This window comes from Mobula birostris, chromosome 25 (genome assembly GCF_030028105.1).
Source record: "Mobula birostris isolate sMobBir1 chromosome 25, sMobBir1.hap1, whole genome shotgun sequence".
Taxonomy (NCBI): domain Eukaryota; kingdom Metazoa; phylum Chordata; class Chondrichthyes; order Myliobatiformes; family Myliobatidae; genus Mobula; species Mobula birostris.
The window spans coordinates 23,693,939-23,707,753 of NC_092394.1; the positions used below are offsets into that span (position 1 = coordinate 23,693,939).

General features: G+C 36.8%; 1 protein-coding gene across 2 annotated transcripts in view; it reads left to right on the forward strand.

The window, feature by feature from the left end:
* The window catches only part of phf12b (PHD finger protein 12b), a 94,194-nt gene that overhangs the window by 47,927 nt on the left and 32,452 nt on the right, over positions 1 to 13,815 (forward strand). For both annotated transcript variants that reach the window (XM_072243008.1, XM_072243009.1), the window contains exons 5-6: positions 2,150 to 2,270; positions 13,526 to 13,658. In XM_072243008.1, the coding sequence (XP_072099109.1) occupies positions 2,150 to 2,270; positions 13,526 to 13,658 (254 nt within the window). The remainder of the gene's footprint in view (positions 1 to 2,149; positions 2,271 to 13,525; positions 13,659 to 13,815) is intronic.

The following is a 13,815-nucleotide window of genomic DNA, read 5'->3' on the forward strand; positions in this document are numbered from 1 at the left end:
ATTTCTGCTTTCTCTTTTGAAAATCAGAATACTAAAAGTAACTACATAACAAATATTACACCTGTAGGAAAAAAAATTGCTTTGGCAATAATTGTAACAAAACAGTGGACTTGTTCTTTTTCAGCCCATTTAGCACATTTGGTTTTCTTGAGTAACATACAAAATTGTGGAGGAACTCAGCAGGTCAGGCAGCATCTATGGAAAGGAATAAACGGTTGACGTTTCATGCCAAGACCCTTCATCAGAACTGGAAAGGAAGGAGGACGAAGCCAGAATGAGAAGATGGGGGTAAGGGAAGGAGTACAAGGTGATAGTTGAATCCAGGTGGGTTGGTGGTGAAGTAAGAAGTTAAGTGGAAAAGGCTAAGGGCTGGAGAAGAAGGAATCTGATAGAGGAGAGTGGACCATTGTCGAAGCACCTGGGGAGGTGATAGGCAGGTAAGGACGAGAAGAAATAAGAGGGTGGCCAGGGTGAGTAATGGAAGAAGAAGGAAGGGGTCAAGGGGAGAATTACTTCAAGTCAGAGATATCGGTGTTTTGATTATATTGCTTTGCTTTCCACTTCCTAAAAATACTGTGGGCAAAAGTACATATTTGTACTTCACCTGATTGTCCATTCTCTGTCAAAGAGTATGAATGAGAAGTTTGTGTTTCTAAAAGGCAAACTGCATCAATGTCAGTTCTTTATGTGCTCCCTTATCCATAAGTGCGGAAACAAATTGTGGTTATTCCTGAGGTCTGAACTGCAGGGGGGAGAAAAACTATTAAAGATACAACTGAAATTGAAGACAGTTCTTAAGGGCATTTAGAATCCATGACAATATGTAGAACGCATTATGCTCTTGTTCATTCTCATAGAGCTGTACAGAACAGAACTGGTCCCTTTTGACCATTTACACTAATCCCATTTATCTGCATGGGGAGAAAATCCTTCTGTGCTTTACTTAAATGTACATGTAATTATCGTAATTTTATTCCATCATTTCTTCTAGCAGTCTTTTCTGGATATCAACCACTATGTGTGTTGGAGGGATGGGGCACTTGACTTTAAAATCTATATAAGGCTCACACCTTTCAATTTAAAACTCTGCCCTCTTGTTTTTGAAACCTCTACATGGAGAAGAGAAAGGTTTTGACTATCTATCCCATATGTTCCTTTCAATAGTATGTATACCAAATCACTTATATTCAATATAAATGAATTTTTTAAGTTTGATTCATTTTGTACAATTACACTTTAAAACTAGGGGAGCTTTTTTGATATAAGAATTTAGAATATATTACAAATGACTTAACTTCAGTGTTGAAGTATTGTAATTTAATCATTGAAGAGAACACAGCACCCAGTAGTTGCTTAAAATTTTTCATTGGAGATTTGGTTCAAATCATTTCGATAACAATTTTGTTTACATTTGACAATAGTCAGAAGACAAGTTTCCTTTGACTCTATGCATCATTAGTTATTAATAGAGCAAGTCCTTATCTGAAGATCTAGGGGAAATACTTTCCTGCTTTCAGTGATTCAAGTCTGTGTCAGGAAGCAGTGACCCTTGATCGGTTTTAATTTGTTAGTGCTGGTTATGGGAACTCATTGGGGAAAAAAAATGCATGTGTTTTGAATTATTTTTCATTCCAATTCATTAAATGCAATGTTAACAATATCAACATTAACATTGAATTTAAATGTAGATATTTTCCTTTTGGAATTTTTGTTCACAAATCAGCTTTGTCTTTATCTTCATCTGTCAGTGATTCTGGAGTGGAGACATCTAAATTGAACCTTTAAGTTTAACTTGCATTGAAAGTTTGGAGCAGTGTTTGTTCAATAATGAAATAGGAAGGATGCTGGTTTATTTCTGTAGTTTCATATTAAGGTGGCAGCAAAGATGAGTATCTTATCTTGATAGTGAATGTGCATTCCAGGGGTACTGACTACTAAATCATCAGCTATGTGTCAGTGGAAGATTTCTGCTACCTTTTTAAGGAACAGTACAATCTATAGAAATGAGTGCCTGTTTCCATTTGCTTGTCTCAACTCATTTTGTAATGTTAGAGTAAGAGTTAAAGGAAATTTAGCCATAGGATTAGAAGTAGACGTGTTAATCAAGCCAATTTTTGCTGCAGATAATGACACAAACTGTATCATGCAGGTACCAGTAAAAGGAGAAGAAAGGAAGAAACAACGGGGAAGAATGTGAAGAGGGCACAGCATGAACTAGATCACAATGGCCTAGTCCCATTGCCTGTCAAAGTTTGCTTCACTTGTAACAGGTGGGGATTTCATTTCTACATTATTGCTTACATATTAGCAGGTGACTCTCTAGGTACAAAATTGACCACATTACATAAAGTAGGTGTCAAATCATTTTACTTCGAGCTCTCAAACCAGACATCTAACCTTGGTGGCCATGATGCTTTAGCTATTTTGAAGTTGTGTGCAAAATTTCTGTGATCCCTTGTCAACTATAACTGAATTAAATTCAGTTACATGATAACAGCTCAGCAATTCAAGATTGTGCCCATGAAGTAATGTTCAGAGAATCAATCTGATTGATTGCTCTTTTATAATGTGAGACAAATGCCAGGTTTTACTCTTGCCCCATCCCATCATAACCTCAAAGTAGACTTTTCTCTGTACTAATAGGATGAGAAAGAAACTTGGCTTTACAAACTGTTAGAAGGTGATTAAACTAAATGCTTTCATATGTAATTTTTTAAAAAAGAACACGCAGCCATTCTTGTGAACCTCCACGTGGTCTTTGTAACCTTGCTTTCTTCAGGATTGCTGGTGTGAGACTACAGCAGGTATTTTGTGCCTAATATAAACTGTTAGTATTCTCTAACTAACCACTGTTGCTAATTTTACTTAGTAAAATCTATTTGATCTCTAGGTGCAGATAAATTAGTAACTTTGTATTGAACATAAACTTTTGCTGCTTTAGTCTTAAAAGTTGATTTATTGATAAATAAATTGCGTGAAAGGAAGGATTATTTCCTTTCACTGGAGAACTCACCTTCTAAACTGCCTTACATTGTTTAAATCATGGGTGATTTTAGGTATTGTATTCCTTCTAAAATGCAAATGCCTAGATATACAATTTATTCAATACAAAGTAATCAGCTCATGGAACTTTCAAAGGATAATTAAAGAATGACAATGTGGATAATGTTGACTTTGAGTTACCTCTTTGTTCTCATTTAAGCAATGGCATTCAAAGGTTAATTGGCTGTACCAAGTCTATGTCTCAACTGTCCATTTTTACATGGATTTTACTTCATTAGGTTAAGTAAATTAACAGGCCAGTTTCATCCATTAGGACTAGTTTCAACAAGAACTATGTTCAGCGATCTAGAGAGAACTTAGTAATGAGAAAGTTTGGGAGAAGAGAGAGTGCCAAATTTAAAGAGGGAAATTTGTTATCAAAGCACAAAAATGAAAGAATAATGAACCCTGCTTTAATTATATTTTTGGTGTCATAGCCACAGATATATCAATTGACTGGATACATTTAGTTGGCCTAGTCAAGAATACATTACTCTAAATCCTACTGTTGTTGCTTGAACCATCAAAATTTCACTCCTTGAATTTCTTCCTGAATTCACTCCATCAACTTCTCCACTTAAGATCTACCTTTTAATAAAGACCAACATTGAGTTTCCCTTTGATTTGGTGCCCATTCTTGTATCTTTGAACTCTAGGTTTTATTTTCTTGTATCAAAAATAATGAAGATAAATGACATTACCAAATTGAACAATCTGTCCATTGTCAGGACATTCACCATTTGAGAATTCGTTATTTGAAGAAGTAGACGATATACTGTAGCGCAAGACCGGCTGAAAATCTGCAACATGACAAATGACACATAAAAGGACTGAACTGTATATCATTTTGGGTTGACTTTTATCTTTATCTGGAACATCTTTTCAGTTCTGTATTATATGAACTTATTTATATAAGTTAACTATCTTAAAACATTGTTTCTAATTTGCTTTATTTTGAGTTCTACTATAGCACGTGCTTCCCTTTAACTCTCCAGTATGGACCTTCGTTTTATATATTCTATCTAGGTCAAACCCTTTAAACTACACATTCTCAACGTTCTGGTGTTTCAACACTAATCAATACTTTTTTTTTCATTGATAAAGTTGGTGTAAATTAAACAGCAAGGTAATTGGATAATAGTGGTGTCTGAAGAATATGGAGAATTATATGGTGAAGTTTCCTTGTGCACTAACTAAATAAGCTTGATTCTGCAAGATTCTTGTCGTATATATTTATAATTTTGCAATATCTCTGGTTTCTGGGATCCTTTATATAGTTTGAAGATTCTCTTCATCATTGCTATGGATATGCATTACTTAACCTGCATTCCTTTGTTCCTCTGCATCCCCTCCAAGGCCGTGACAAGTATCATTTAGTTTTCAATTTGAAAAGCTTTTTATGTCATACTGAAAGTGAAGCATCTTTGCTGGTGGCAACTTTGGGTAATGAAAGATGGAGAAAACTTGGTTTCCACTTTCTAAATAGATAAATAAAAATCACAAACAAGAGAAAATCTGCAGATGCTGGAAAGCCGAACAACACACACAAAACGCTGGAGGAGCTCAACAGACCAAGCAGCGTCTATGGAAAAAAGTACAGTTGATGTTTGGAGCTGAAATCCTTCAGCAGATAAATAAAAATAATGTGAAGCATGCAAAACAATGTTCTTGGTGATTAATTTGCTTTCTCCTTCATGCTTAAGGTCAGACTGGCTTTGGATAAAGTTTCATGGCTGTCTTAAATTACAAGGATTGCACACATGTACGCATGTTAGTCTAACTATTTCATTGGGTAGAATTTCAAAACACGTTGCCTTTATAGTAAGTTACAGGCCAGTGAAAGCAGTTTGCATGGCTAGTACAGTCATCACCTCTCAGTGCTGTAAACAAGGTTCATTCCTGACTTTGGGCACTGTCTGTATGAGGTTTCCATATTCTTTCTGGAACTGCATAGATTTCCTCTGGTACTCCAGTTTCTTCTCACATCCCAAAGATGTGTTGATTGGTTGAAACAGGTTTGTCATGGTGGCTGACTTCCCCAGTATTGGCCAGAACTTCCTTAGTGTGAGGGACTTGGATGGGGCAGATTTTTTTCAGTGCATTGGGGATGGTTTCTTGGAACAGTATGTGTATGGAAGCAAGTAGAGGAGGAGTCATACTGAGCCATTTGCTGGGAAGTGACCCTGACTCTGATTGGTAAGACCAGCTGACCAAAGTTCAGGACTAGCAAATACTTGTCAGGAGGAAGGACAAGGATGGCAAAGTAAGGGAACCTTGGATGAAGAGGGGTTATAAGTTTAGTCAAAAAGGTAAAGTTTTAAAAAGATAAAATCAGACAGCACCTTAGAGAAAGAAAGAACTTGGGCTGGGAATTAGCCAGAAGGGCCATAATGTTTTTGGTAAGTAGGATTAAAAAGAATCCTAAGGCGTTTTATGCTTGCATTAAAAACAGGATGATAACTAGGGAGAGAGTAGGACCACTCACGGATAAAGGAGCGGATAATACTTGGAAACAGAGGATGTGGGCAAGGTACTAAATTGGGTACTTCACATCATTATTTACCAAGAAGTACATGGAGGATCAGTGTGCGGTTTGTTTATGTGCTAAGGAATTTTGAGATCAAGAAAGTGGTGGTGCTGGATCTTTTGAAGAGCATTAAGGTGGGTAAGTCCCCAGGACCTGATGAGATCCTTAATTATTACAAGCTGCGCACTGAAGATATTTGTATTGTCACTAGCAGCAAGCAAGTTCTTAGGGGAATTGAGAATAACCAATGTTGATCCATTGTTCAAGAGGGGAAATTGGGATAATCCAGGAAATTATAAGACAGTGAGCCTTGCATCAGTAGCAGGGAGGTCTGGAGTTGAAAGGAGATTTTAAGTATTGGCCTTTATTTGTCACATGTACATTGTTTGCGTCAACAACCAACACAGTATGTGGCTCTGCTGGAGGGAGCCCACAAGCATTGCCATACTTCTGGGTATCAACATAGCATTCTCACAACTAACTAACCCTGGCCCGTATATCTTTTTAGAATGTGGGAGGAAACCAAAGCACTCAGAGGAAACCCACATGGTCACCAGGAGAACATATGAACATCTTACAGACAGAGGTGGTCGTTGAATACCGATCTTTCAGCTGTCGCTGTAAAGTGTTAAGCTAGCTGCTATGCTACTGTGCCACTTTGAAATCAGATGCAATTGTGGTGTTCGTGCAGCGAATGGAGAGATACAGATCATGTGCAGGCAGCAGAGACTTGGTTTAATTTGGCATTGTATTCAGCACAGACATCTTGGGCCAAAAGGTCTGTTCCTGTGCAATACTGTTCAGTGTTCTTTGAGAGATTAATTGGCCAACTTAAGTTCTCCTTAATGTGTGGGGAGCTAGTAAAATCTGGGGAGAATTGATATGAATATGGAGAGAATAAAAAAAAAGCACCCAGTAGGGTTAATGTTGGATTAGTGCAAATTGGTGTTTAGCTCACACTCGATGGTCTAAATGAATTGTTTCCATGCTCACTGTCTGACTTTGAGATTACATTGTAAAAAGTAAAATGGTACCAATGTGTTGCTAGTAGATTTGCAAAAAATTTCAAATGGTTTCATTATTATCAGAGAATGTATGCAGTGTACAACCTGCAATTTCATCCACGATGAACAAGAACCCCCAAAACAAAGAATGGCAGAAAAATGTTACAACCTCAAAGCCCCCCTTTCCCCCTCTCTGCACAATCAGCAGCATCAACCTTCCCCCCCCCCACCTGTTTCAGTAAAAAGTGTCAGTGCCCTCCACCCAACAATAACAAAGCACTGCAGTCAACAAAAACTATTGTTTACATACCACAGGGACTCACACTGTCACTAACAAGGAACAGAGGGATATCACCCATTTTCACAGCGAAAGGAGAGTCTGACAGTTGCTGTTATAATATTACAGTCTGCAGTGTCGTTTTTTATTCTGAGATTCTCAGACTTGAGAATTAGTAGCAAACTCTCCCACCATCGAGAGAGAGAGGGAGAGAGTGCTCAGTGACAGACTATCCATATGTCCACACACAGCTAAATCCTGATGTTCCATCTCCTGCCATACCCTGAAGGTGCCAATGTCCAAGCCACGCTGGAGTATGTTGGAAAGCGGTCAGCTGGCGAGCTCCTGGAACAGGGACTCATCTGTTGTTTTATACTTGAAAAAATTGCAGTTTGAGTGCCATTTGCAGATCAGGACTTCAGTAGTAGCCCACCCACCTTGAAAGGGGAGGAAAAAGAGACATTAAAGAGAGGAATTTATGCTATTTCTGCCAATCAGCTTGAAGAGGCAGCCACTTGGAGCCATCTTAACTCAGCAAATTTATAAATGTACATTAAAGGAAAATGTTTAAACTTCAAATTTGAAAGCTGAGAGGTAGTAAAGTAAGAATAATTAGAATATTTATTTGCTGGAAATTGTTGTTGTTATTCCTTACCGGGTGGAAGAGGGATTTTTCACCCTTTGAGTCTATACCAGCTCACAAAACAATCCCAGAATCAGGTTTATTATCATTGACATACGTTTTGAAATTTGTTGTCTTGTGGCAGCAGTACAGGGAATACATAAAATAGGCAATAAATTACAAAAAGAAATATGTAATGCAAAGAAGAGAGCAAAAAATAGTGAGGTAGCATTCATGGGTTTGCAGTCCATTCGGAAATCTGATGGCAATTCTATTTCTCCTTGTATTCCTGTAATCTATTCTCTAAATTGCCCCCAGTTCTTATACTACCCACATACACCTGGCAATTTAGTGGAATGTTGACCGACCAACAAATATACAGTATCTTTGGATTGTGGAGGAAACCACGTTACCCAGGGAAGACCTAAAGTAGCCAAAGGAAGGGCATGCAAACTCCATGGCACCATTTGTTTTGCTGGGATGTTTAGACGGAATCTCACTACACGTTCCCTTAATAAAGTTAAAATAAATGATATATACCAACATTATACAGAACGTTAGTTTTATCTTCCCAGAACTGCTGATTGGTATCAGCAAAAATTTGAAAATGCCTTAGTAAGAGTTCTCAAGTAATTTAGCAATGAACAAAGCTTGCAATTTTAAAAGCAGACTTTGCGATCCTTTTTCACCTAGCTTGCTTTTCTTTTGAGGAATTGTAATGTTTTAATTTCCTCAGTTGAATCAGTGAAGTTGGAGCAGAGAGGAAAAAAATGAGTGTGTCCACATCAATATTCAAACATCAAGACAGTATAATCTACATTTTGGCTTTCTAATATATTGTAAATATTGTCAATCTTTATGATTTTTCACACCCATCAATAAATTTCATTACATTCCTTTAAAATTTAGATATTCTTGCATGAATAAAGAGCATTGAACAATTCGTCTGGTCCTTGTTGATAATTTTGAGAATACAATGTAATTTCAATTTGGGCTATGAAGTAACTTTGGTAATTATTTGTACAGTACAGATTAACTTTTATGTAGTTATTCCAATTTGTCCATTTGCCCAATTCAGTTGTATGCAGGTACTTGATCTGGTGCTTCATGGAGCTATCAGCTTACAAACTTGTACCCCTGATATTCAGTCACATCGCTTATGTTATTTTTCAGTATTGTGCCTTTGAAAATAGATTTAACACAGATTAAAGTCAATGTGCAAATTAAATCACACACTTAGAAAATTCAACTATGGATGTCCAGTTCCTGAGTTACAACTAGCATTTCAAGAGGATTCCCACATCAAGAATGCATATTTTGCACTCATTCTCTACACAAACCCCAGGGGAATTTGAGTTCTTTTGATCTTTGGAAACCCTTTGTGGAGAAGTATAATGCTTTGAATCATAGACCACCAATATAGGAAACCTGCAAGTAAATGAGAAACCCACCTAAATCCTGTCTGGGGTTAAAAACCTCCATATTCGCAGAGGAGCGCGAAAAGAAGGTCCTAGAAATACTGGGGAACAAAGAGACTAATAAAAAGAAATAACTTCTTTAAAAATATGATGGGGAAATTATAATGGTGCGAAAGTTGATAAATGTCCAGGCCCTGTTGAAACTACAGCCTGGAGTACTAAGATGTAGCCTCGGAAATGGTTATCCGCTTCCAAAATTCTGTAGATAATGGAACATTGTGCAGGTTGGGTTGCAGCAAATGTAACCCCACTCCTAAATAGGTAGGAGTGTAGCAAAAACAGGGAATCATGGATTGACCAGTCCAACAACAGTTATAAAATATGATCAGACACTTGGAAATTATCAGTGTGGATTTGTGGAAAGGATATGTTCTGATTGTCAGGATTTTTTTTAGAAGTCCATTGCAAGAGGTTAGTTTACAAAATAAAAGCAGATGGGGATCGGAGACTGGCAGGGATTGAAAATCGGTTGACTAGTGGGAAACTTGGAAAAGTAAAACGGAATTTTCTCGGGAGGCAATAGTGTTTGGTGAGGAGCTGCAGGGATCAATGCTTGGCCCCAGCTATTCCCAACAAACAGGTGATTTTGACAACGAAAGCAAATGACGCAAACTTTTCTGAGCGTTGTGAAAAAACCTGCGGGCTTCAAAATGAGATATGTTGACTGGACAAATATAGTATGTGGCAGATGCAGTAAACAAAGATAAATGTGAAGTTATTCACATTAATAGGAAGAACAAAGAATAATATTTAAATTGTGATAGAATGAGGAGTTTTGATGTACAAAGGGACCTTGATGTCATTGTACACCAATCAATAAAAGCAAGCAGCTAAGGTAGCAAATACTTTTGAGGAATTGTCTGCATTTCTGTACTTAGTGTTACGCCTATAAAATGTTTATATTTTGGTGGCGGTCAAGGTGAAAGGTGGATGCATTTCTAGGTACAAAAAGTATCAGGAAGTATCTGGAGCAGAAATACAATATTGAGATAGCGGATGGTCTGTGATTGTTGTAAGTGGTGCTGAAGGTTTGGAGTGCTTTAGTGGCCTGCTACAGTATTTTCTTTTCTGCCCAGTAGGTAAATATTTGGGTTTCAAAGTTCCAATTAAAATTTATTATCAGAGCATAGGTCACTACATACAACCCTGAGATTCTTTTCTGTGGGCATCCTAAGCAAATCTATAGAGCAGTAATGGTAAATTGTAAACATCAGGAACTATAAACTGCAAATGCAGATACAGTATAAGTAAATAGCAATAAATAATGAGCATGAAATAACAATACAACAGCCATCAACGTAACAATATGACAGTCCTTAAATGTGTAGCTCTCCCTTTTTGTTCAAGATCCTGATAGTTGAGGGGTATGGTGGTATAAGTCCTGAGGCACCTGTACCTTCTTCCTGATGGCTACAGTGATTAAAAGTGCATGGCCTGGGTGGTGAGGATCTTTGACGATATATGCTGCTTTTCTACAGCAACATTTCATGTAGATGTGCTCAGTGGTTGGGGGGAGATGGTTTTACCCCTGAGGTACTGGGCCGAATCCATTACCTTTTGTGGGATTTTCCGCTCAACAGCATTGGTGTTCCCAAAGGCATTCTCTTCCCAAAAAATGAATTAATTTTAAATGGAGAACTGGGTTGTCTGCTGTTTCAGTTCAGAGAAATAATTAAATTCTGATCAGATGAATTTGGAGATCAAGTAATAATTATTGCTCTGAGCAATTTTTCTTTCAATCAGTATTATCTAAAAGCAAACTAATTGCTTATTAATTTTACCAGTATTTACACAAAACATTTATATTAATTTCAAAATCCACCCTCATGTATGGAATTTCTGCATTATTTCCCAGGAACTCTTCCTTGTATTCTCGCCAATATTTATCACTGCCACCGTCACTAAAAACACTCCTCATAATTGCATTCTTATATTTGGGTCCCTTGGTGTTTAAATTATCTGTTCTGCCCCTTTATTCCAATAGTAGCTACTCTTTGAGGATGTTTGATTACTGGTTAATTACTTGGCTAACAATGGTGCAATTTATCAAATAAATCGACGGAACTGAAACTACTAAATGTAAGGAACACTAATGTGCCTTTATTTTTATTTGCTGTCTTGTGGCTGAGTACAGGCTAAAGTTGTAGATGATGGAAATTATTTATTTTTTAGGTTTGATGCATAGCCACAGGCTCCGCCAGTTAATTTCTTGAATGGTAACATGTTCCTGAATCTTTCACTATTAATCTAACCTGCTTAAAAATACATGAACACAAAATCTACAGACGCTGGAAATCCAAAGCAATACACACAAAATGTTGGAGGAACTCAGCAAGCCAGGCACCATCTATGGAAAAAAGTAAACAGTCGATGTTTCGAGCCGAGACCCTATACAACCCAGGTTTGAAAATAATATCCCAGGCAGTTACATCTTAATGCCATTTTCTTAAGTGGGGTGAATGTTGCTACTTTTAATTTGTCTCTTTTATGCTTGTCCATCACTTTTTGGAATAGTTGATCTGAGTGCTTGACCCTTGTCTTTTGGAATACTAATATACTTTTGAGAAATATCTTTATGTTGCACTGTGACCTGGAATTCTGCATCTGAGGGTGCTCACATTGTGCAGTACTTTGTTGTCCAAAAGTTAATACTTAAAAAATGAAAACAGCTGGCAATCCCTGTGTTACAAAGAGCAGTTTTAAAAGTGTAGGAGATTTTTCTCATGGAGAAGTATGACCAGTGGATGAAATACGAGAGATGATAGGTTATTTGAGACAGACAATTTCTTTTAAAAATGGCTGGGTGCTAAATCATAAGACAAAATCAGTATCTTGTTAAAATGACTTTTCATAAACCTAGTTTGAATCTAGAGAAGATTAGGTGTTCTATTTCTATACTTAGAAAAGATTTTTTCACATTATGGGGACCTTTTTGGAACTACTTTCACAATTTTCGATTTGTTCAGCAATTGATGATGGCTATTATATGTTTGAATTTATGACTGTATGTCAGATTTTTTTTCTTTTAACCAAACAGCTGTTTCTTTTTCTTTTTTTTTATGGGGTTTTGATTTTGTTGAATAAAATATACCTTTTCAATATTATGGTTAATTTACTATGCATAGTTATGGGGCATTTCAATCTTGTTTCTGTTTCCATAATATCATAATGTATTTTGTATTTGTCTATGCAAGTAATTAATAAAAATATTGAAAAAGAAAGACTTTTCATAAACCAAAGTGTCATCTTCATTCATATCCGCTTTGCAGTCTACACCAACTATTTAAAACAGCTTTAAGAAATGTGTTGTCAGTAGTTTGCAAAATGCATGTTAGGGAAGCAAAACCAAAAATTATATTTGAAATGTTTTCTAACAGATCCATACTGAAGCAGAAAAACTGAGTATAGTATTTAATATTCAATAACTGATGAATACATGATTTATGAATGTTTTCTTAGGTTCTTATACAATGGTTAAACTTTGAGAGGTGCGCTGCATTTAGAAATTGGGTTATAATCAGACTACTTAAGCCACTTGTTGTGAAAGATTTCCTTTTATTTATTTCTAGATGCAATCTTGGTCATGCAACAAAATAAATGTGTGACTTGAATTAATTTCAAAGTATCTAGATAATTTCTGGACGATAACTTCATGAAATATTTGCCGTATAATTGGGAGCAGGTGTTCTTCCTTGTCATTTGATTGAAGCATGCAAAAAAAGTTCAGTCCTCAAGATCAGGAACAATTTTCAAAGTTTAAATAGTTTGAAGTAAATTTATTATCTAAGTACATATGTTACCTAATACTCCTTGAATTTCATTTTCTTGCAGGCATTTACAGGAAAGATAAAGAAATACCTTAGAATTTATGAAAACTATGCATACAATCATAACCATTGTGCAAATGAATGCAAACTGTGCAAAAAAAAACTGAGAACATTATGTAAAAAGTCCTTGAAAGTGAGTCTGCAAATAGTAGAATCAGTTCAGAGTTGAGTTGAGTGAAGTTATCCATGCCAATTCAGGAGCCTGATGGTTGTAGGGTAGTAACTGTTCCTGAACCTGTTGCTGTGGGATCTAATTCTTTTGTACCTCCTGCTCTGATGGTAGTAGCAAGAAGAGAGCATGACCTTGCATGGTGGGGGTCTCCGTTGATAGATGCTGTTTTCTTGTGGCAGTGCTCCGTTTAAATTTACTCAGTGGTGGGGAGGGCTTTCCCTGTGATGGACGGTGCTGTGTCCACCATTTCCCGTAGCCTTTTTCACTCCTGGGCATTGGTGCTTCTATACTCTGACTAGATGCAACCACTGTGCATCTCTAGAAGTTTGTCAGTTTTTGGTGACATGCAGAAACTACACGCACTTCTAAGAAAATAGATTTTAAAGCTGTAGACAAAAAAAAAATTACAATACCACTTTTTTCTAACTTTGGTTTGGTTGTATGTATGCTTCAACCTTGACCAACAATCTCTCACTGCAGGTAGAAGAGGAGGAGAACGTATTCCTTTTTGTTTGTTTGTCTTTGTTTCTGTTTACAATGAAGAAATGACAATAGCGATGTAATACTGCTTTCTAGGAGTTGCAGAGTGGCGCCCCTCGTCCAGTGTGATTACTGCCCATTATTGTTTCACATGGACTGCCTGGATCCACCTCTTACTGCAATGCCAATGGGAAGGTGGATGTGTCCAAACCACATCGAACATGTGGTGGTAAGTAATTTTGTATTCAGCAACTGCCCTCACCAGAATTGTCTTTATGTTAATCTAATATTTCACAATGTTGTATAGAGTACAATGATTATTTGTTATTTATTCTTAAATTGCTGTGTGATTTGTCTGTATTCCACAATGGAATAAAGGGAATAAT